The following is a 22,861-nucleotide window of genomic DNA, read 5'->3' as shown; positions in this document are numbered from 1 at the left end:
TTCTCTTTCCAAAAATTCATACAAATTCCTCCAATCAAAGTTATTTGTTATGGACTTGTCATGGGCCAAAGTCACCAAATTCCTCTTTCTTTTATGTAACATGGTGCGACCATAGGGGGTTAGGATCTATGACACAGCATTAACTTTCCCTTTGTGAGCTGCTGGAAGCTGGGGTGAAAAGTGAATAAGCTTTACTAAAGTAACTGAGATTACATCAGTATATGAAACGATGAAACTGTTGGGTGCAGAATTGAAAGCTGGGCGGGGCTTTGTGTCGTGTTGCGTAGTCTGACAGACACAGGTCCTTCAGTCGGCTCTATGCATCAGCCAGGCTCAAAGAAAGAAACACTTCTCTACCAGACTGAAATTGTGAGACGAACAATGGACTAGTCCCCCACTGACTGTACAAATATAGTAGTATTTTTTTAGCTGTTAATTATCTTACGAGTCGCTATGACTTTGACGACAGAATCACTTTACTGATTCATTCACTGACTTATCCCTGTTACTGTTAGCAAACTAATTTCATTAGTAGAAACAACAGCCAGTTTATTAACAAAAACATTTCTGCTCTGGATTGGAAGAAAAAACCCTGAGTGGTGGTTGTTGTTGTTTTTTTGTTTGTTTGTTTGTTTTTAAATTGGGTATGAGGGTGTTCGGTCCACACTCCAAGCCAGTTGGTGGCGCTAATGCAGCACATTGTTGTTTTTTTCTACCTTCCAGGTGCCATTGCTTTCACCAGAAGCTGTAGTGCTAATTCGTTTTTGGGGTTTTTTATGTTTAGTTTATATTTAATAACGTCGCCTCAAAGTTGGACCTTTACATAAGTCTGTGTGAGCTCCTTATGTTGTGCTTTTTTTAAATCAGTTGTTTTTTTGTTTTTACTGTAGTTAACGTGAAACCTAACCCGGTAGATATTAGCAATAATAATATCAAGGCAGGAGGGGGAGGCCTCGCTTACTTACAAAAACGTGTATAACCGAGGTTTTATTAGCATTTAGTGCCATCGGCTGCTGAAAGCCTTTACAAGATTGTCTTGTAGTGCCGTGTTAGGCTACTTTACAGGGCTTTCATATTGCAATTCATTGGCTGTAGGGTTAGCTGTCTCCATCGTTAGCTTGTAGCATATTTGGCGTACGTCTATCTCACCATGTTTTGTTTCTGTGGATGGAAAGCTTCACACTTTCTGTGTTTTCTTGCCCTGTTTTTTGGAACATCAGGACATGAGAACGGTAAGAAAGATCATTGCTTATTATGTAGATTGCATTTATAACATTAAAGCATGCCAATGAGCAGAAGTTCCAAAAGTACAGAGTAGAAGTACAAATACTACTTTTAAAAACTTCTCCAGTACAAGTTGAAGTACTGATTCAACTTCTTTATTCGAGTAAAAGTAAAACGAAACATTAAAAAAATAAGCAAAGGCACTGAAATATACTCAAAGTAAGAAAGTAAAGGTAGCTATTTTTATGCAAAACTGAATGAGCCTTGTTCTATATTAATGTAATAATGGAATCGTATTGGAAGTTCAGAATAAGAACTTAGTTACATTTTAATTCTAATTGTACACAGGTTAAATCATGGGTTCAGTCCTTACATTGGTTGTAATGGCTCAGTGTGGGGGAAAGGATCATAACTAACAATAATCTTTATGGAGAGCTCCAGTAGATTTTCTTAGTGTACAGGCTGTGATCAGCTGACCTACTGCTCTTTGTTAATGTACACAGCTTAATTCAGCCAGATGTTAGCAGATGTTTCATGGGTTGTCCTGGCTGATTTGTATCCTCACTGACAGTACACTGTTTATGCTGTCTTTATATTAGACACTATGAAGTTAGTATGAAGGTGGGATTCAGTAAATGAATCTCAGCACCATCAGTTAAAATTCATGTGAATCTCTGCTACACTTGATGTGAGACAAATGTGACTATGAACCACAGCCACTGTGCAGCAATCCCACACTGTTCTTTACTTTAGATCCATCACAGTGCAGCAAACTAACCTGTTTATCCTGCACTAACCTGCAGAGGATTCTCATGCAGCCTTTAAATAACACAGTCTGCCTCAGTTTGATTTACAGCAGGTTTTACAATATGAAAAAAACATAATGTCAAATGTACAGACCTAATGTGTGATTTTAAGAACATGGGGACTTACATGTGAGTTTTAAATGAGCAGTTCTCACCTTCAAATCTAAGCTCTTTCTTATCTTTCTACATCTCTGAGTGAAGTTGGCTCTATTTCTTTTCTCTCCCTGTGAAATAAGCAGCTGGACCTGTAGCTGCGACACATGTGAGACACACACAAATAGTTTGTTTGCTGATGTTTGTTGAGCTGATAGAAACTCTGCATTTCAAATTATCCAATACTTAAAGTCATTCCCTTGCTTGCTCCTCTTCTGTAGCACTAGCAAGATTCGGAAGAACTGCAACTTACAGACCCTGCAGTCATTCTGGTGATGTGGAGGGGAAGGGAAAATCTTTAACCCTTGACATTGGCACATGTGTTACTGTGCAGGCTCACAGTTTGATGTTTGAAAGCTCAAAGTGATGTAAAATAATAATTTCCTGCAAATGCAGTAACAAGCCTGTTTTGAATAGAATAGAATAGAATTCAACTTTATTGTCATTGCACATGCACAGGTACAGGGCAACGAAATGCAGTTTGCATCCATCCAGAAGTGCTTTAGTGATATAGATATATTACAATATACACTCAACAAAAATATAAACGCAACACCTTTGTTACTGCTCCCATTCCCCATGGGATGGACGTAGAGACCTAAAATTCATTCCAGATACACAATATAACCATCCCTCCCAAACAGTGGTCACAAATCAGTCCAAATGTGTGGTAGTGGGCACATCTGCTATATTGAGATAATCCATCCCACCTCACAGGTATGCCACATCAGGATGCTGATCTGACATCATGAGTAGTGCACAGGTGTACCTCAGACTGCCCACAACAAAAGGCCACCCTGGAATGTGCAGTTTTGTCTCACAGCAAAATGCCACAGATGCCACAAGCAATGAGGGAGCGTGCAATTGGCATGCTGACAGCAGGAATGTCAACCAGATCTGTCGCCCGTGCATTGAATGTTCATTTCTCAACCATAAGCCGTCTCCACAGGCGTTTCAGAGAATATGGCAGCACATCCAACCGGCCTCACAACCGCAGACCTCGTGTAACCACACCAGCCCAGGACCTCCACATCCAGCAGGTTCACCTCCAAGATCGTCTGAGACCAGCCACCCAGACAGCTGCTGGAACAATTGGTTTGCACAACCAAACAATTTCTGCACAAACTGTCAGAAACCGTCTCAGGGACGCTCAACTGCATGCCCGTCGTCCTCATCGGGGTCTTGACCTGACTCCAGCTCGTCGCCGTAACAGACTTGTGTGGGCAAATGCTCACATTCGATGGCGTCTGGCACGTTGGAGAGGTGTGCGCTTCACGGATGAATCATGGTTCACATTGTTCAGGGCAGATGGCAGCTGAGAATGTCCCAGTTCTTGCATGGCCAGCATACTCACCGGACATGTCACCCATTGAGCATGTTCGGGATGTGCTTGACCGGCGTATACGACAGTGTGTACCAGTTCCCACGAATATCCAACAACCTCGCACAGCCATTGAAGTGGAGTGGACCAACATTCCACAGGCCACAATTGACAATCTGATAGACTCCATGCGACGATGTGTTGCACTGTATGAGGCAAATGGTGGTCACACCAGAAACTGACCGGTTCTGGGTCCCCAGACCCCCAATAGCACAAAAAACTGCACATTCCAGGGTGGCCTTTTGTTGTGGGCAGTCTGAGGTACACCTGTGCACTACTCATGATGTCAGATCAGCATCCTGATGTGGCACACCTGTGAGGTGGGATGGATTATCTCAATAAAGCAGATGTGCCCACTACCACACATTTGGACTGATTTGTGACCACTGTTTGGGAGGGATGGTTATATTGTGTATCTGGAATGAATTTTAGGTCTCTACGTCCATCCCATGGGGAATGGGAGCAGTAACAAAGGTGTTGCGTTTATATTTTTGTTGAGTGTATATTAGCAATAATATAGATATGTGAGTATATTACAGAAATGGGTCTATTATGGTATGTTATAATGTACACGGTATGAAGTATGTTGTCAATATTCTATAACTATAAGTATGTACAGGCTGTAGTGAGTACAAGCTATGTACAGGATATGAACAGGATATAAATATTAAAAACTATACAGAATATGAAATAAATAACTTTACAGAATCTGAGATATACAGTTATACAGAAATGGGAACTATGCAAGTTGTAAACAGTTGTAGGATTAAAGATTATCGAATGTACAGAATGATTATTTACACAGAGCTATACAGTAGTGCAGTTAAGATAAGTGAGGGTGAATATGAAAGCAGTAGAAAGTAGGTATTTGTTTAAAAATGTAGGGAGTAAAAGTAAAAAGTAGTCAGGAAAGAAAACTATTCAAAGTACACTACTACTACTGCCTTTCACCCTCAGGTGAAAGGTGGAGTGTATGGGCCGCCAAAGGTAGATTTGTACTTTGTTACTTCCCACCTCTGCTAATGAGACAGTATGTCTAACATGAAGTATTATTGCTGGAAGACTTTTGTCCGTATGACATGATTGCATCACACAGTTTCTGCAGATTTATCAGCTGCATCTGTGATGGGAATTTTTAATCCACCACATCCCATCCACGCTTCTGATTATTAACCCTTTCACGCATAGTGGTCACTACAGTGGACAGCCATTCAAAGGCTATTTTCTTGTATATGTGTCAGTGTTGATGGTATACTTGCACATAGGGCTGTGAGATATGACCAGAATTTCATATCCCGATATAAGACATTTATCGTCCCAACAACGGGGACCACCGTTACCTTCACCCTCCACATCCTCTCGAGCTCTTCTCTGAGCCTTTGGTATTTCTCCAGCTTCTCGTGTTCCTTCTTCCTGATATTGCTGTCATTCGGAACCGCTACATCGATCACTACGGCCGTCTTCTTCTGTTTGTCTACCACCACTATGTCCGGTTGGTTAGCCACCACCATTTTGTCCGTCTGTATCTGGAAGTCCCACAGGATCTTAGCTCGGTCATTCTCCACCACCCTTGGGGGCATCTCCCATTTTGACCTCGGGACTTCCAGGTTATACTCGGCACAGATGTTCCTGTACACTATGCCGGCCACTTGGTTATGGCGTTCCATGTATGCCTTGCCTGCTAGCATCTTGCACCCTGCTGTTATGTGCTGGATTGTCTCTGGGGCATCTTTACACAGCCTGCACCTGGGGTCTTGCCTGGTGTGATAGACCCCAGCCTCTATGGATCTTGTACTCAGAGCTTGTTCTTGTGCTGCCATGATTAGTGCCTCCGTGCTGTCTTTCAGTCCAGCCACTGGTAGGATTTCTGGATATCAGCCACCTCCTCTATCTGCCGGTGGTACATACTGTGCAGGGGCCTGTCCTTCCATGATGGTTCCTCGTCTCCCTCCTCTTTCTTGGGTTTCTGCTGCCTGAGGTATTCACTGAGCACTCTGTCAGTTGGGGCCATCTTCCCAATGTATTCTTGGATGTTCGTTGTCTCATCCTGGACTGTGGTGCTGACACTCACCAGTCCCCGGCCCCCTTCCTTCCGCTTAGCGTACAGCCTCAGGGTGCTGGACTTGGGGTGAAACCCTCCATGCATGGTAAGGAGCTTTCTTGTCTTTATGTCAGTGGCTTCTATCTCCTCCTTTGGCCAGCCTATTACCCCAGCAGGGTACCTGATCACGGGCAGGGTGTACGTGTTGATGGCCCGGATCTTGTTCTTACCATTCAGCTGACTCCTCAGGACTTGCCTGACCCTCTGCAGGTACTTGGTGGTTGCAGCCTTTCTAGCGGCCTCTTCATGGTTCCCATTTGCCTGCGGGATCCCCAGGTACTTGTAACTGTCCTCTATGTCTGCAATGTTGCCTTCTGGTAGTTCAATCCCCTCAGTTCTGACTACCTTCCCTCTCTTTGTTACCATCCGACTACACTTCTCCAGTCCGAACGACATTCCAATGTCATTGCTGTATAGCCTGGTAGTGTGGATCAGTGAATCAATGTCTCGTTCACTCTTGGCATACAGCTTGATGTCATCCATGTACAGGAGGTGGCTGACAACTGCTCCGTTCCGTAGTCGGTATCCGTAGCCAGTCTTGTTAATGATCTCACTGAGGGGGTTCAGGCCTATGCAGAACAGCAGTGGGGACAGAGCATCTCCTTGGTAGATCCCGCACTTGATGGTGACTTGTGCTATGGGCTTGGAGTTGGCCTCTAGTGTTGTACGCCACATCCCCATTGAGTTCCTGATGAAGGCTCTTAGGGTCCCATTGATCTTGTACAATTCTAAGCATTCCAGTATCCAGCTGTGGGGCATTGAGTCATAGGCCTTCTTGTAATCAATCCAGGCAGTGCACAGGTTGGTCAGTCTGGTCTTGCAGTCTCGGCTGACTGTTCTGTCTACCAGTAGCTGGTGTTTTGTGCCTCTGGTATTCTTGCCAATTCCTTTCTGTGTCCCGCTCATGTATTGACCCATGTGCCTGTTCATCTTAGCCGATATGATGCCTGACAGGAGCTTCCATGTAGTACTGAGGCAGGTTATTGGTCGGTAGTTGGAGGGGACCGGTCCCTTCTTGGGGTCCTTGAGGATCAGGACCGTCTGACCTTCGGTTAGCCATTCCGGGTGTCTCTCGTTAACTAGCAGCTGGTTCATTTGTGCTGCCAGACGCTCGTGGAGCTGACTGCTATGCACATATAGCTGGAGTCCACACAAGGAGCATGGGACAATTAAATATTATCAGAAGAGAATGTTGCAAGCACTAGAAGCTAGGTGTCTCTGTCTTGGTTCTTGTGTTGTTGTTTGTGCTGTGCTTTATTATTTAGCTGCATTGGCTTCATGCAGGCCCACTGTGCTTGGATGTAAAAGCTGCTTTCTGCTCTTCTCCTTCCACTCCTGTGTCCTGATTTTTGACACCCGCCTCCTGAATTAGAGTTGATTAGCTGCAGAATGAATCCTCTTCCTTTTCTCGTTTACAAACTTCTTTCTGTCTTGTTTCACAACTGTGTGTTAGTGTCATGGGGGAGAAATGATCGGTACACTATTTAGTGACCCAGGGCCAAATCTACACAGTGACACACACTAAGCATTTAGTCTAAAATATCTAAAGGTCTAAATCTTCTAACGATAGTTGATTTATGTACCTCATAAAGTGCCTTTTAGTGTAAATACGCTTATTTAGGAATTTAAAATCGAAATACATTTGAACAGTAAAGTGGGAGGTAAACTGGGGATTCTGGGTAATTTAGGAAGCATAGCATGTATGTAATCTGTTGCATTCCCTGTTTAAACACTGATATAAATCTGCTTCTTCCTCAGGGCCAGAAGTCGTCACAGTGGTTGTATCAGAAGGAAGTGACGCATTCTTGCCCTGCTCCGTCAGCACCAGCCTTGTACAGCAGCTCTTTGACTGGAGAAAGGATCAGAATAAACAGGATGTATTCATGTATAAAAACTGCAGTCATTACAACAACAACGGCCTTAAAGGTCAACATGACCAGTTCAAAGGACGGGTCTCACATTTTCAACAACAGCTGCAGTTTGGTAACGCCTCGATTGTAATCAGAAACACCACGATCAGCGACGGTGGAAACTACACCTGTCACTTTCCAAATCTGGAGCCAGAACAAATATTCAGCATTAAACTTGTTGTTCGTAAGTATTGTTTTTTCCTTCTTCTTTTTAGGAATCCTAAAATAAATGAAACTGAAGAACATGCCTCCTACCTCTCAAATTATCTATTTGCTACTTAGACCCAGTGGCTTTTAAAAGCAGATTATATGATTAGATTTGCATATAGTTTTTGCATTGGAAAAAACATTTTGCCGGCACTGTAAGGATGAGAAGTTATTGTTTGTAATACTACATTTTTATTCTTTCTTTCAGGATACAGTTTAAAAGACAGAAGAAGAGAAAATGCACGTGAGTGATGATGTTACTGGTGTCTACACCTGTTTGTGCTGCAACTCTGTAGGCCTCACCCAAAAAGAATATATTTTCATGTTAAATTTCTTTCTTTCACACTGGAAAAAAAAAAAAACGTTTAAAAGATTCAGCGCCAACGTTTAACATAAAGCGCCCACAGTTAACACATTTACACCCTTATTCTTTCAGGGTTAACAGGAATTTTTGAAATACAGCATTTGCTCCATGTCTTGTAGTTTGTGACCTTGCAAACCTGCTACATGCATAAAAGTCTGTTTAACAGATAAAAGGCTCGGGTTAATGAGATATCAGTAAGATCTGTGTTGCTCTGTCATGTTAAGACCTAACCATGATGTCACTGATCTCTACGTCTGCACTCTTTACGAGCCAAATCAGATTATTTTTCGGGCACATGATCCAAGTTTGATACAAATTCTCTGTTGAAGAGACGTTTTTGAGCTGTTGAGCTGTACATTAATAATACCAAAGAAATGAAGCCATGCTTTAAAGTTACAGCAGCGCAAACAGTGTAAATTGCATGATCACAGGAATCGCATGTATTTAGCTAGTGATGCAGAAAATGCATAAATATCTATTGTAACAGATTGATCCCAGACTGCTATCAGATTTGATTAACATAGCTGAAACTCCAGCAAGTCAAACAGATCTGTCAAGAGTAAATTAAGTCATTAAATTTAACTTTGCTCTAGCCTCAAACTAAAGTGATTTCTACTTGCCCTTCACCAGACTGTAGAATATTGTCAGACCTGAAAAACCGAGGTAACCTCTAAAGTTTAGAGCTTCAGAGCTCTAACACGCACCTGCCAGGTTAGAAATAAACAACAGTTAAATGTGCTAAAATGCATGACTTCATAAAATTCTCTCAACAACAGAGGAAAGCAAATTAACAAATAAAATTCTTGACCACTGTCATACCTGTTCTGTCTGACTGGTTTTCTTGAGGCTGACACTAAGAATACCTGTCTTTGTCAAAGTTATTTCTTAGTATAAACCTCAAATCACCACATCACATTTTAGAAATAATCAGTGCGTATGTCCTTGAGAGTTTATAAACAGAGTTCTAGCACTCATTGCAGATGTAGAAATCAATGACATCATCAATCATTTTCTCTCCACTCATCCACTGACTGAATGATGATGTACATCATAGGTGTCAAACTCTGGCCCGCGGGCCAAATTTGGGCCGCAGCCTAATTACATTTGGCCCGCGAAGCCACACCAAATTACTATTAGAGCTGGCCTACTGGTATTATACAGCTAATATATATATTGTTTAGTATTAAACTTTGCTTGTTCCATATTCAGTTTTTCAGCAAAACGTGTTTGAGTCCATAAGAAAAGATTCATTCTTATATCTGGAGGAATAAATATATTTCAATAAATATTAACGTTAGCCCGCGACTTTGTTCCAGTTTTGAAATTTGGCCCACTGTGTATTTGAGTTTGACACCCCTGATGTACATGATACAGTTAAGATGCTCTAGATCGTCATTTGAATCATTGTGTTAAATGACATAATCCGTATCAGTGAAGAAACAAATTGGTCATTTATTTTTATATGTACCGCTTGATTGTTACAGTGTAAGACACAGTTAAACTTCAGGACCTCAGGCACTGTTCATGGAGTGTGTTTTTCTTTCTCTCAGCTGAACATGGGATACACATGCACACACACGAAACATGTACACTGATACGCACTGTCACCCTCCCTCCCCCAAATCCAATGCCTCCTCCCATGCTTACCTCCCGTCCGATGTGGACACCAGATCAGCCGGAGCGCAATCGAAGATTGCAGCGGTCCCAGATCAGCTGTACACTCTGGAATACTCTCCCACGTTGCTTGTCTGTGGTTTAATGTGTTACGGTGTGATGATATGTGTGCATTCTTTTTCTCCTGAATTATCCTTTTGTGTTACATTGTTTTTCCTTTTGCTACTTAGCCTGACCTGTCTCCCCAATGTGATGTTTGTGTATTGTATGTACGGTGGCAAGGTCTGTCATCTCGGTTGTGGGCAACTGACAAATAAAGGCTATATCATCTCATTCATACATGCATAAATGAATAATAAAGTCTGACCAGCTTATTTTGTGTGTTTACAGATGCAGCTCCAAAACCTATTGTCTGGCTAGTTAAAGACACAGAGGACCAAGTACAGCTGCACTGTGTGGTTCCAGGCGCCTTTCCCAAACCTGAGGTACTGTGGAAGGAAAGTAATGGAGACATCTTTCCTGCTGAGCCACAGGTGTTATACAGAGGAGACCACTACTACATCACCCTCCTCATCACTGTGACTGCCACAAACACAGGCCTCTTCCATTGTGTGGCCACACAGGAGGAGATTGGCCATGTGATTGATGCTGAAATCCGTGTTCCAGGTGAGATTCCCTCTCGTCATGTTTTCATCTGTGAATAATTTTATATGTGCAACGTTGTGAGTGTGTGGAGTTTATAATCAGCATGTTAACTGCTGTGTTTCAGATAAACAGTTTAAGTCCTCCTGTGGAGATGGAGTGCTGGCAGTTTTATTTTGGGCTGGATTTGTTACTGGTGCATCTGTAGTTCTAGTTCTTTGTGTTTTGTACGTCAGAAAGAACTACATCAAGAAAGGTAAGTTTATGGTAATTGTAACAATGTTTTTGTCTCATGTAGACATAAATATACCAGATACTTTAAGCTTTCTTCTTTAAATATTCTTCATAGGTGTTTTTGTTTTTTCCTGATTCATATTTAGTTTATACATCTAGGTGTGTGTTTTAGCCATGTTCATTTCAAGCATCATGGTCAATGTGTTCAAACAAGGTCTGGAGACATGGACGAGGCTCTGTCATGGTTTGGTGCTGTATTTCAGCCAGTGGTGTTGGAGGTCTTTTTCAAAAAAATAAACCTTAGACTTAAACGTTAGAACAGGCTTTTCCCCGCAGCACGCCGTGTAATAAATACAAAGAAAACGGCGGCCGTTACAACTTATGTCTAAAAATGTATCGTTTCATGCATCGGTTAAAACACTCGACTCCAGCTACATGACGCCCAGCTGGAAACACTTCACGCAAGTCGAGCTGCCCGAGATTCACAGAATTTACAGAAAATGTTACATTTTTGTGATTTATATCGTTATCGGGATATGAGATTTTGGTCATATCGCACAGCCCTAATATACACACTGTCAGACATTGACAGTTTTTTTTTTAAATAGGAAATTTACATTCAAAGCACAATCTTTGAGTTTTAAATGAGATTGTGAATAAAATATTGCATTGGAGGGCAAATTGTGTTCATGTGGCCAGATAACCAAACCAGGATTCCCAGTTCACCGTGTGATGGAATCTACCATGATTCAGATTCCACTGAATGTTCTCCATCAGATACCGCAGGATGTTACATTAGAACCTGCACTAGCAACCTGATCCTCATGTATGTTTGACTGACTCCAGAGTCAGACTCGGTCTTAAATCAGCTGTTAAACACAAAAGAAATCCCGTGGTTGCTTTAACCCAGGGAAACTCTTCAGTCTCCATTCACTCATCATGTTTGAGAATAGACAGTTGAAAGATGCTTGCAAGTGTTATTGACAGAACCAGTAATGATTTCTGTATTACATAAAGGTGCTGATGTTATGTCATTTCTGTTTTATTCTTTTGTTTTTCCCCTGGCAGTTTCTGCTCCGAAGACTAACGGTTCGTGTAATGGGGAATCAAGCCAGCCACTTCAACTTTAAAAGTGCCAGAAGATCTGCCTTCTGTGTGGAGAAAATAATTGATATCCTGTGTGTGTGGATATCAAATCTGTGCCAGCTTTTTAGTTTACTTGCCACAGTTGGAGCTTTCAATGACATTTACAGCCAGTGAGCATCTGTGGTGAGAAAAAGTGCCTTCCTCTCTCCTTGGCTTTTACAATCAAGTTCAATTTTGCATAGGACTGCACTGCTGTAGACAATGAACTTCTGAAAGGGTGCTGAGTTACACTTATTGTTTTGTTTGATGTTTTCTGAATTTGCAAAGCAAAGCACTCTTTTAATTTTTTTTTTAAAGTCTTACTCAGGGTCACATGTGAAATTATGCAAGAGGAAAAATGTATATTTTAACTATACTCCATGTGCTACTGGAAAATCTTTGCTGTTATTTTGGGCGTGACTTGGATATCCACTTTAACCTCAGGAGTTTTTATATATAGAAAAATATAGACATACATTCATAGGAGATCTTTGTAAACAACAACATTGTCTTTGTCATACTGGTTTTGGTAAATACGTTTCTAGTATTGACAAATGGGCATTACAATGATGCAGTTTAACTTAACAATTTACTAAATCCAAAACCACTTACAGTGTGTGAAAGAAGTTTCAAAAAGTTTCATATTTTTAGTGTTTTATACCGGTGAATGAGCTCAAACCAAAAGGATCCAGAAGATTGATCACAAAAAGCTTTACATGACGACTTCCATTTTCCAGTAACTTCCAGTTAAACTTCCAGTTAATGTAGCTAAAAGAGAAACTCAACGAAGGGAAATGGATTGTATCTCATATCCACTGAGTTTACCTCAGAGGTCAGAGCGGGAACATCTGAATCTTTTCTATGCAAAAGTAGGACGGACCAAGCTTTACACATACCCAGCAGTTTGGACCAGCTTTGAGATTTCTTTTTTTTTCCACAAAACCCAAATGATATTCTCTAATGTGTGTTTGGAGGACTGTGATGCTAATGCGTCTGTCTTCAGTTGAGAACAAAGTGAAGAATTTTGACTTTGGCTCTTGTAATTTGATGCCTGAGACACAGGCCAAGTTACTCATCTTTGTACACGAACAATGATAGTTCTCACTGGAAAATATCAGACCTTTAAGGCAGATGAAAGGTAAAGTGACTAAAATGAACTCAGAACTGAAATTTGTATTTTTAAACCAGCAGTACAATAAGTCGGTACTAAAAATGAGCCATGTCACTGATGTGAAAAAGAAAAGGAAAATTAATCAGTGTGAAAGTTCAAAATCAATTTATTCCACTTTTTCTCACCAGCAGCACTTTATAAAGGGATGAAATTAATATTGAGCAGTATTAAGTTCAGGTTTAGAACTCCGAAAGAGTTTCTCATGTAGCCCCTTAGTAAAATTTGTTGCTCTGCTTTATATTATTTATGCTTATGTGTGGTGTACAGTGGTGTATTATATTATTTTGGAGAAGCACTGGTTGTTCTGCCTCATTGCCATGTGATGGTATCATGACTGATTGTTACACCAAATCTGTCCATTCGTTTGAGTTTTAATGCACTGCTTTGTAAAAATGTATTGTTTATTTACAAAAACATCTTTTTGTTGCTGAATGTTGAGCTAGTAAAAATGAATAAGCTTTGATAGATAAGAAGATGAGGTGTCCTCCGAGTCACTAATGTTGGGAACTTTGCACTGAAAACACTTAATATCCAGCAGAGTGAAGCTGACCCCCCACCCACTTGAAACGTAAAGGCAAATAGGCGGAGCGGTTAGTGCTACGTTTGTGCAGGTAAAATTAGCGTTTGTGCTGCTATGATTTGAGATATCCTGTTATGGTTTACTGCTGAAAAATGTCTTTTTCAAATGACCTTTCACTTTGTGTTCACTTGTTCAATAAAGTTCTCCTAAAAAAACCCTCTTGTTGTATTTAATCAGCTAAATTTGTAATGAGTGTATTTTTTTTTTAACTTCAATTTCTTTACTTCAATCACTTTTTGTTCATAAAACCACGATGCAAATGCTTGAGTGGAGTGGATTAAAAAAACTTTATTGAAAACTACATTTGAACATTTTACACTCCCATGAACACTTTGAGAAACGAACAAGCTAGCAGTCTTTTGTATCAAATACACATTTTCTGGCAGAAAAAACTATTATTTGGCGTTACTGTGTCTGAAGGATTCTTAGAACAGCGTTCATCTGATTTCTGAACAAGGTAAGCTTACATTTAAAATACTGAGGTTTTAGTTACTGAGTTAATACATGATATAGCTAACTGTCTGGATCAAAAGGATTTTTTTTCAATGTTAAACATTTTCAAAAATGTCCAAGAAAAAAGTTTCTAAAGCACTTTAAAACATGTAGCACACTGGACTAAAATGCTGTACAGTACATGGGTTAAATACTCAGACTCAATTTAATAAACTCACAAATTCAATAGCTCCATCTTAAAAACAATAATTCCACAAAATATGAAAGTGTAGATTGGTGGAGAACTTGGGGGAGGGGTTACTCCTGGCTGTATATATAGTTCAGAAATCACATTTTGCTCCATCATAATCAGTGTGGTTTTTTTTAGATGCCTCGAAAGCCATCTGTAGACAAGGTTTCCATTTTTGCAGTTCTTTGCAATTCAAAAGAGGCCATAGTCCAAAATGGCAAAATAGCCACTCCAGCTGCATCAGCCTGGAAAGAGCTGAGTCAGCAGCTAGAAGACAAGATGTCAGCAAAGGCCCTGTACACTTTTGTGAAGCTAAATAGACACAACATCTGGTCAGCTTTGGAAATCAGTGATCAGGAAAGTAATAGTGAAGGAGAGTTAGATTCACATTGCATTTCTCCTGGACAAGAAAACTGTCAAGCTTTTGAACTAGAAGTCCCTTTTGAGGACTGGGTTAAATTTATTCCTGAAAAGGTTGAATACAATGACAAGTTTTCTCCTACCCAAAAAAGGGAATACACAATTTTGAAACCTGGCACTTGGACTCATATCATCAACGATCTTATATGGAAGAAGATCAAAAATACACTCAACAAAAATATAAACGCAACACCTTTGTTACTGCTCCCATTCCCCATGGGATGGACGTAGAGACCTAAAATTCATTCCAGATACACAATATAACCATCCCTCCCAAACAGTGGTCACAAATCAGTCCAAATGTGTGGTAGTGGGCACATCTGCTTTATTGAGATAATCCATCCCACCTCACAGGTGTGCCACATCAGGATGCTGATCTGACATCATGAGTAGTGCACAGGTGTACCTCAGACTGCCCACAACAAAAGGCCACCCTGGAATGTGCAGTTTGTTGCGCTATTGGGGGTCTGGGGACCCAGAACCGGTCAGTATCTGGTGTGACCACCATTTGCCTCATGCAGTGCAACACATCGTCGCATGGAGTCTATCAGATTGTCAATTGTGGCCTGTGGAATGTTGGTCCGCTCCACTTCAATGGCTGTGCGAGGTTGTTGGATATTCGTGGGAACTGGTACACGCTGTCGTATACGCCGGTCAAGCACATCCCGAACATGCTCAATGGGTGACATGTCCGGTGAGTATGCTGGCCATGCAAGAACTGGGACATTCTCAGCTGCCATCTGCCCTGAACAATGTGAACCATGATTCATCCGTGAAGCGCACACCTCTCCAACGTGCCAGACGCCATCGAATGTGAGCATTTGCCCACACAAGTCTGTTACGGCGACGAGCTGGAGTCAGGTCAAGACCCCGATGAGGACGACGGGCATGCAGTTGAGCGTCCCTGAGACGGTTTCTGACAGTTTGTGCAGAAATTGTTTGGTTGTGCAAACCAATTGTTCCAGCAGCTGTCTGGGTGGCTGGTCTCAGACGATCTTGGAGGTGAACCTGCTGGATGTGGAGGTCCTGGGCTGGTGTGGTTACACGAGGTCTGCGGTTGTGAGGCCGGTTGGATGTGCTGCCATATTCTCTGAAACGCCTGTGGAGACGGCTTATGGTTGAGAAATGAACATTCAATGCACGGGCGACAGATCTGGTTGACATTCCTGCTGTCAGCATGCCAATTGCACGCTCCCTCATTGCTTGTGGCATCTGTGGCATTTTGCTGTGAGACAAAACTGCACATTCCAGGGTGGCCTTTTGTTGTGGGCAGTCTGAGGTACACCTGTGCACTACTCATGATGTCAGATCAGCATCCTGATGTGGCACACCTGTGAGGTGGGATGGATTATCTCAATATAGCAGATGTGCCCACTACCACACATTTGGACTGATTTGTGACCACTGTTTGGGAGGGATGGTTATATTGTGTATCTGGAATGAATTTTAGGTCTCTACGTCCATCCCATGGGGAATGGGAGCAAAAACAAAAGTGTTGCGTTTATATTTTTGTTGAGTGTACATGTACACTTGTGTTCCGTAGAGCAAAGGTCCATCCAACTGTCAACAATAATTATCTGGACATCAGAGGCGACTGTAAGGAGTGTCATGGCCAGTTATAAATGTCATGTGACAGACAGCCAGCAATTAATAGTCCAATGGTGCTCCAGTGTTTCATGAGAAATACAGATTTCTCCCTGCACACTGGCCACTCCAAGCGGTTCATGTCTGGAAACCTGCGTGAACAGATCGCTAAAGAGCTGTGTGAGGGCAGAATGGAACCAGCTGTATGGAGGTCAGCGAGGGCAGCAGATCTGATGGATGTTGGAGATCCTGAGCCAAGCCACCTTCCAAATTTGGCCACTCTGCGAAAAGCCAAACAAGAGAGAAAAGACTTGGAATTAGGAGATAAGGACCCCATTGCATCTCTGCAATTGTTAAAATATAGTGTTCCTCACAGTGGTAGCATCCGAGATATTGGACTGGACAAGTTTTTCTGTCACTACTGGAGTCAAACACAGATGCATGTTTATAAGACATTGTCAAAAAAATCTCCCCCAACTGTGTGTTTTGATGCAACCGGTTCAGTTGTGAAAAAACTGCTGAGACCAAATGGCAAATCTGGCCATATCTTCCTTTATCAAGGTATTCTGAAAGAAAACAATTGCCCCAGTGTCCCAGTGGTGCAAATGCTGTCAGAGAAACATGATGTTAATGCCAAAGGAAGCTGTGAGTGACTGTGAGTGACTTTTCTCTGGCAATTCTGGGAGCTCTGGTCAAGGCTTTCACTCCTCATCCTGATCTGAAGTCCTACCTTAATGAATGCTTTCATGTCCTTCTTGGAACCCAGTCTGCCAAACTCCCCCCTTGTTATATCAGGGTTGATGTTGCGCACTGCATCAAGATGATATGCCAGTGGGACTGCCTGAAGAAATGGTAAATGGCCTGCATTTGTATAGCGCTTTTCTAGTCCCTAAGGACCCCAAAGCGCTTCACACTACATTCAGTCATTCACACACACATTCACACACTGGTGATGGCAGCTACATTGTAGCCACAGCTGCCCTGGGGCGCACTGACAGAGGCGAGGCTGCCGGACACAGGCGCCACCGGGCCCTCTGACCACCACCAGTAGGCAAACACGGGGTTAGTATCTTGCCCAAGGATATTTGGCATGCAGCCAGGAGGCAGCCTGGGATCGAACCACCGACCTTCTGATTAGTGGCTGACCTGCTCTGCCACCTGAGCTACAGCCACCCCTGTGGCTGTAGCTCAGGTGGCAGAAAAGAAAATAACACATCGTGTTAAAGATTTCTTTGTCAGGTCATTAGCAAAACGTCTTCGGTCTCAATGTTTGGACCATGCAAAACAGCTCCTACATGCTATCACTGTTGTGGCCCTCAGTGAGGCAGAAGGTGATGACAGTTCTGGAGCCCCTCTTCCTTCAGAAAGGTGCAAGAAATACTTGAAAGCCCAAATTGCTCAAGACTCCATCATCATTCCAGATGAACAGACGGAGGAAAGTGAGAGAGTGGATTCAGTGGATGAGATCCAGACTGACCTACGACAGTGGGTAACAGAAATATGTGAGGAGAGCAGGTCACTTACTGCAGCAAACGGGGATAGAGATAATATTCACTTCCTCCCTGAGATTATTCCTCATATAATAAGACTTGGCAAGTTACTTGCCACTCTGGACAGGAATAATGGTCCCTCTCTTCCAAAGCACCAGCATCACAGCAAGTTCAGCCACTGTTGAAGCTGAGTTCAAAAACATAAAACATGGCCTTTTCAAACATGACAACTTGCCTCTTTGAGTCGATCGCTTCATTGCTCGTCATCTTTCATTCATCCATTCATCGAGGGAAATATGCGGATTTGTTCTGCAAAAGAAAAGGTCAAAGATGAGGCAACAGTGGGATCACTGAAAGTCACAGATGCTAATTCTGGATCCATGACGACTCACAATGCAGAAGACAAAATAAAAATGGATGCTCACCCGTTTGTGGGATCTGATGCTGCCACAAACATTCTTCCGGCTGATGGGGATGCAGTTGAGAACTGGAGGGGCCTAGCTGTTCCACCCAAAAAAAGGAAGAGGACTTCCTACCTCTCTTCATGTACCGAATGGCTCCATGCAGATGAAACTTTTGGGGCCAAAAGAGTGAAAGTGGGATTATTAAAAAATGGAAACCTCCATAAGCCTATTAGATTAAGGGAATCGACAATCTCTGTGCTCAATACCTGTGCATTTGATGCATTTTTTCAGTGCTTATGTTGTGCCTTCTGTGACAGCTCCACATTTCAAAATGCTGTTCTGAAAGACAGTGAAAACCCAGTCCTGCAGCTGGTGAAAGCCATTGCCACAGATGGTGTGACCCAACAAACCTACAGGAGGAGAGCAGAGCTGCTTAGTGTAATGTTTGAAGCTGTCTCGTTGAGGTCTGCTGCGATCCAAATCGATGCTCAGTGCAATATCTCCGCTGTAATTGCTAAGACAATGAGGAACATCTCAAGTGTTTATTTTACCAAACACTGCTCTTCACAGCACTGCTACCTCAGCAAAGGGATGACAAGGGAAGTGCCATTTGTTTCTCCTGCCATCTCTGTCCTCAAAGAGTCTGGTATGGCTCATCTTGGCACGGCTGTGGAAGCAGGACTTGGCCTACCTGAGTCTACCTGCCTCAGGCCACTCTCCAATCCATCTCTGTGTCCATCAGAATTCAAAACAGAAGACAGCACCACAGGAAATGAGCTCTGTGCAGGGACAGTTACTCACAGCTACAACATTGGAGATATCGTGTGGATTGATACTGACCTTGCAAACCAAACAGAATTTCCACTGAATGAATTTCCCTCCAACCTGGTTCTCCAAGGAAAGTCGTTCACTTTGAGGGCATTAATTGCTTTCCATGGAAAGATGACCACTGATGGTTTGGGGCATTACACTGCATACTGCAGGAGAGCTCCATGTGTGTGGGAGTGCTACGATGACCTGGGAAATGGAGTGACAGGAGCATCTGAAAAGAAAAAAATACAACCCCATGCCGTGTTATACACAGTATAATGAGTGCTGCCTGCATTTTTCTGTTTTATTTGGTTCATTACAGTTACATGTGTTCAAAGTGTTCATAGTGTGTGTTATCAGTAAGTTCAGTTTTGCACATAAAGTTAAAGTTCTAAATTAAAAATCTTTTAACGCTCTTTTCTTTGTCAGTCTGATGCATATTTGCGTTTACACACCCAGTCACCTTCACCCGTAGCCTTGAAAGTACCCGTTCCATTTTTCTGTCAATAATTTTTCTGTATTTGTTTTGTGTTTACCTGGTGGCTTAAGTCAGGGGTCAGCATCCTTTTCATTTCAAAGGGCCCCTTTTACCCCTGCTGCTACAAAACCTGTCTAGAGCCTAAAAAAGAAAGAGCCTATAAATATCTAGAAAATGAGTTGTTGTATCGTGTAAGCTATGGAAATGTAAATAAAAATGTTTATTTTTAGATTTGATAAGACAATGAATCATCAAAGCTTTATATCGGAAAAAAGTATTTGTTAAAATGAAGCCAGCTACGTGAGTCCTTTCCATAATAATTGAAAATTAGGAAAGATGGGCAACCAACTTGAAAATTACAGTAAACAGATTTGAACCTAAGAAACATTAAATCACTTTTAAAAGCCTTGTACATTCAGTGAATAGTCAATGCAGATATTTCATAAAAAAAACAAACTGTTAACAGAACCCTTTCTTGTTGTCTTTATAATAAAAAAATGACTTACTTGGTCTTATAAGAGCCACAGTGGAGGGGCCGGAGAGCCACATGTTGCTTTAGAGCCGCAGGTTGAAGATCCCTCGCCTGGGTGCTGTGGAATATTCAGTTTTCTACACGTAGGTAACAACCTATCAAAGCAAACACTTCATTTTTTCTGAGACAGCTACATTAATAATAATGAACATATATAATTCAAAACAAAATCATAGAGGCCAACTGGGTATGTAAAAAATAATAATAATTAGGTATACGTGAATCACTTCACATGAAACTCAGTTTTGCCACAGAAAAAATAAAAACTTTAGCCTACCTTGTGTACGTTTCTACACTGGTAACAAAAGAAATATCGACCTTTCCGCTGAATAAATTGTGTTACTAAAGTGTAAGCTAATAAAAGTTAATATGCAGCAAGCCTAGAAAAAGTGCAAAACTCCACAGCTGCTGAAACTCACTGCCACAGACACTGGTGTTATACAGCGTAGGCTGTGATAATTAAAATCATTATATCTCAGATACTGTAGCAGCACAAACGCTAATTTTACCTGCACAAATCAGCACAAACGTAGCACTAAAAAAGTCGACCATTTTGGCCCGTTTTGGAGCAGTCTGGGGGGATGGTGACCTTTGAATGACCTATAAAATAATGTTTAATATCTCAAAAACCGTAGCAGCACAAACGCTAATTTTACCTGCACAAATCTGCACAAACGTAGCACTAACCGCTCCGCCTATTTGCCTTTACGTTTCAAGTGGGTGGGGGGTCAGCTTCACTCTGCTTTAATATCCTGTTGTTCAAAATAACATGTATGAATATATCACCACCTGTACTGAGACTGGATTGGTTTGAAAATAATGTAAAGGCAATATTTCCCTCTTTCTAATTTTAGGTGCAATTTTGGAAGTTAGAGTTTTAAGTTGGAAAAAACTTTTTTGACCCAAAGACAAGTCAGAATGCGTTTAAAGCTTGCCAAGACTTTGTGTTAACACTGATCATGATCCTGATATTTATTTATACACAAAGATTTAACTTTAACCTCCTAGCACCTCGGGTCCACATACTTGGACGTCACATTGTGGGTTGTGTAGACCAGAGGTCTGCAACCTTTAACACCCAAAGAGCCATTTGGAGCCGGTTTCCACGCAAAAGAAAACACTGGGAGCCGCAAAAACTTTGTGACATGTAAAATGAAGATAACACTGTATATATTGTTTTTTACCTTTATGCTTTGTGTGGACAAGTAATGTGAGTTGCTTATGAAATCCATGAAGTGCTACAGAGAAAATTACATTTTATTTATGTAATTAACACATTTTGAACTCTTAAAGAAATATAACAAAAGCAAAGACACCCAGCTGAACTAAAATGATCCATGTAGCAAACAAAACTGTTGTGAGCCGCCACCCTTATATCGCCTTTGGGCTTTTGGAGCCTTGACCTGACTTTTAAAAAATAATTGGAAATAAAGCACTATGCTGCTAAAAAAGGAAAAATAGATGTTTGCAAAATTCTGCCTAAATATTTTACCAGGTTAATGTGTGTGGCGGGGCGTGGTCTGCGAGAGTCCATGGATGGACGTTTTGTCCCTACGATTCTCTCCACAGTCATTATGACCCTTTGCAGAGCCTTTCTCTCTACCTGTGTGGTGTTCCCATACCAGACAGTGATGCTTGTGGTGAGGATGCTCTCTATCAGTCCTCTGTGGGCCTGGGTGAGAGGGTAATGGTTCAGGCCAGCTTTCCTGAGCAGCCTAATGAAATAACTCCCTCCCTGGCATAGCTGGACTGGCCTGGATGGTGATTTTTCGCTTTTATGGGCTGATGGTTTTTTTTTCATTTTTTTTCCGTAACGGTATAAACACTGAAAGGTGGTGGATTGGCCAGATGCTGGGAGATGTGTAAAAATAACTCAGTTGTTTGGTGGTGGCTATTGCAGAGCTTCCACAGATTCAGTAACATTAGCACGTGGTGGAGGCCAGCAGGTGCAACACGCTGGCAGGTGGATGATGGAAACGCAGGAGGAGCAGAGACCCGAGGCGGTGAACTGAACCTCAGGTAAGAAGTTATGACCTGCAGTCTATCTGGGTCAGATATAAACCAAGTTTAGGTGGAGTTTATTTTCGTTGTGCTGACTTTTTACAGTCATTTACATTTTCTAGATACTGCACCAGTACTGTGTGTAAAATGCCATCAAAAAGTCAATTAAGTTTTATTCTTTCTCACCTGTCTTTCTGTCTTCTTTCACTTTTTAAAGGTTGCCATGTTAGAAAAAATATTTTGCCCTGCCGTGCTGTTTATTCATGTGGCAAATGAATGGTTTATGAAAATATATCTAAATCTGTCATCAGTAATGGTAAATGGCCTGTATTTATATAGCGCTTTACTAGTCCCTAAGGACCCCAAAGCGCTTTACATATCCAGTCATCCACCCATTCACACACACACACACACACAGGTGATGGCAGCTACATTGTAGCCACAGCCACCCTGGGGCGCACTGACAGAGGCGAGGCTGCCGGACACTGGCGCCACCAGGCCCTCTGACCACCACCAGTAGGCAACGGGTGAAGTGTCTTGCCCAAGGACACAACGACCGAGACTGTCCAAGCTGGGGCTCGAACCGGCAACCTTCCGATTACAAGGCGAACTGCCAACTCTTGAGCCACGATCGCCCCAGTAATGATCATGTCTCACCTCTCCTCTGTCTTAATTTCAGGTTTTCACCATGTGTTGTAGATGGTTTAGGAGGTTAACTCGACCAACAGTCTACTTTCGGGTACTGTTTAGAATACCAGAACAGGGAGGATGGTGTAGGTTTACGTTTATTAGACTGATACTTATATACCAACAAGACAGTGTACATCAGTGTGACAACAGCGTTTGTTTTCATTCAAAGGCTTTATGGTTTTTCCTATAATACCTGGTGGGCCGGTCTCTAGTCAAAATGCCCGGGCCGATTTTTTGTCCCAGTCCAGCCCTGGTTAT

General features: G+C 42.0%; 1 protein-coding gene and 2 long non-coding RNA genes across 5 annotated transcripts; 1 reads left to right on the top strand and 2 right to left on the bottom strand.

Annotated features, from left to right (window-relative positions):
* The first annotated feature begins 631 nt into the window (after window positions 1-631).
* On the top strand, window positions 632-13,042 carry LOC145428811 (V-set domain containing T-cell activation inhibitor 1-like). 2 transcript variants are annotated; one of them, XM_080301529.1, is made up of 6 exons: window positions 632-1,232; window positions 7,424-7,759; window positions 7,991-8,026; window positions 10,151-10,426; window positions 10,530-10,658; window positions 11,705-13,042. In XM_080301529.1, the coding sequence occupies exons 1-6, from the start codon at window positions 1,151-1,153 to the stop codon at window positions 11,764-11,766; spliced, it is 921 nt and encodes a 306-aa protein (XP_080157655.1). In that variant the 5' UTR covers window positions 632-1,150; the 3' UTR covers window positions 11,767-13,042. The 2 variants fall into 2 exon arrangements, with proteins under 2 accessions (XP_080157655.1, XP_080157656.1); XM_080301530.1 differs by lacking the exon at window positions 7,991-8,026 and having other exon boundaries at window positions 633-1,232.
* Window positions 13,043-16,148: 3,106 nt separating this feature from the next.
* LOC113035167 (uncharacterized) lies at window positions 16,149-17,708 on the bottom strand. Its single transcript, XR_013909103.1, has 3 exons — window positions 17,494-17,708; window positions 16,929-17,039; window positions 16,149-16,479 (listed from the first exon to the last, which is right to left on the bottom strand). It is a non-coding gene; the product is annotated as an uncharacterized LOC113035167 (long non-coding RNA).
* A 389-nt stretch (window positions 17,709-18,097) lies between these two features.
* LOC113034487 (uncharacterized) lies at window positions 18,098-19,159 on the bottom strand. Of its 2 annotated transcripts, XR_013909102.1 has the most exons (4): window positions 18,933-19,137; window positions 18,672-18,821; window positions 18,359-18,502; window positions 18,100-18,261 (listed from the first exon to the last, which is right to left on the bottom strand). It is a non-coding gene; the product is annotated as an uncharacterized LOC113034487 (long non-coding RNA). The 2 variants fall into 2 exon arrangements; XR_013909101.1 differs by having other exon boundaries at window positions 18,098-18,261; window positions 18,359-18,821; window positions 18,933-19,159.
* Between the last annotated feature and the right edge of the window lie 3,702 nt (window positions 19,160-22,861).

This window comes from Astatotilapia calliptera, chromosome 5 (genome assembly GCF_964374335.1).
Source record: "Astatotilapia calliptera chromosome 5, fAstCal68.1, whole genome shotgun sequence".
Classification (NCBI taxonomy): Eukaryota; Metazoa; Chordata; class Actinopteri; order Cichliformes; family Cichlidae; genus Astatotilapia; species Astatotilapia calliptera.
This window is presented reverse-complemented; position numbering and strand designations above follow the sequence as displayed.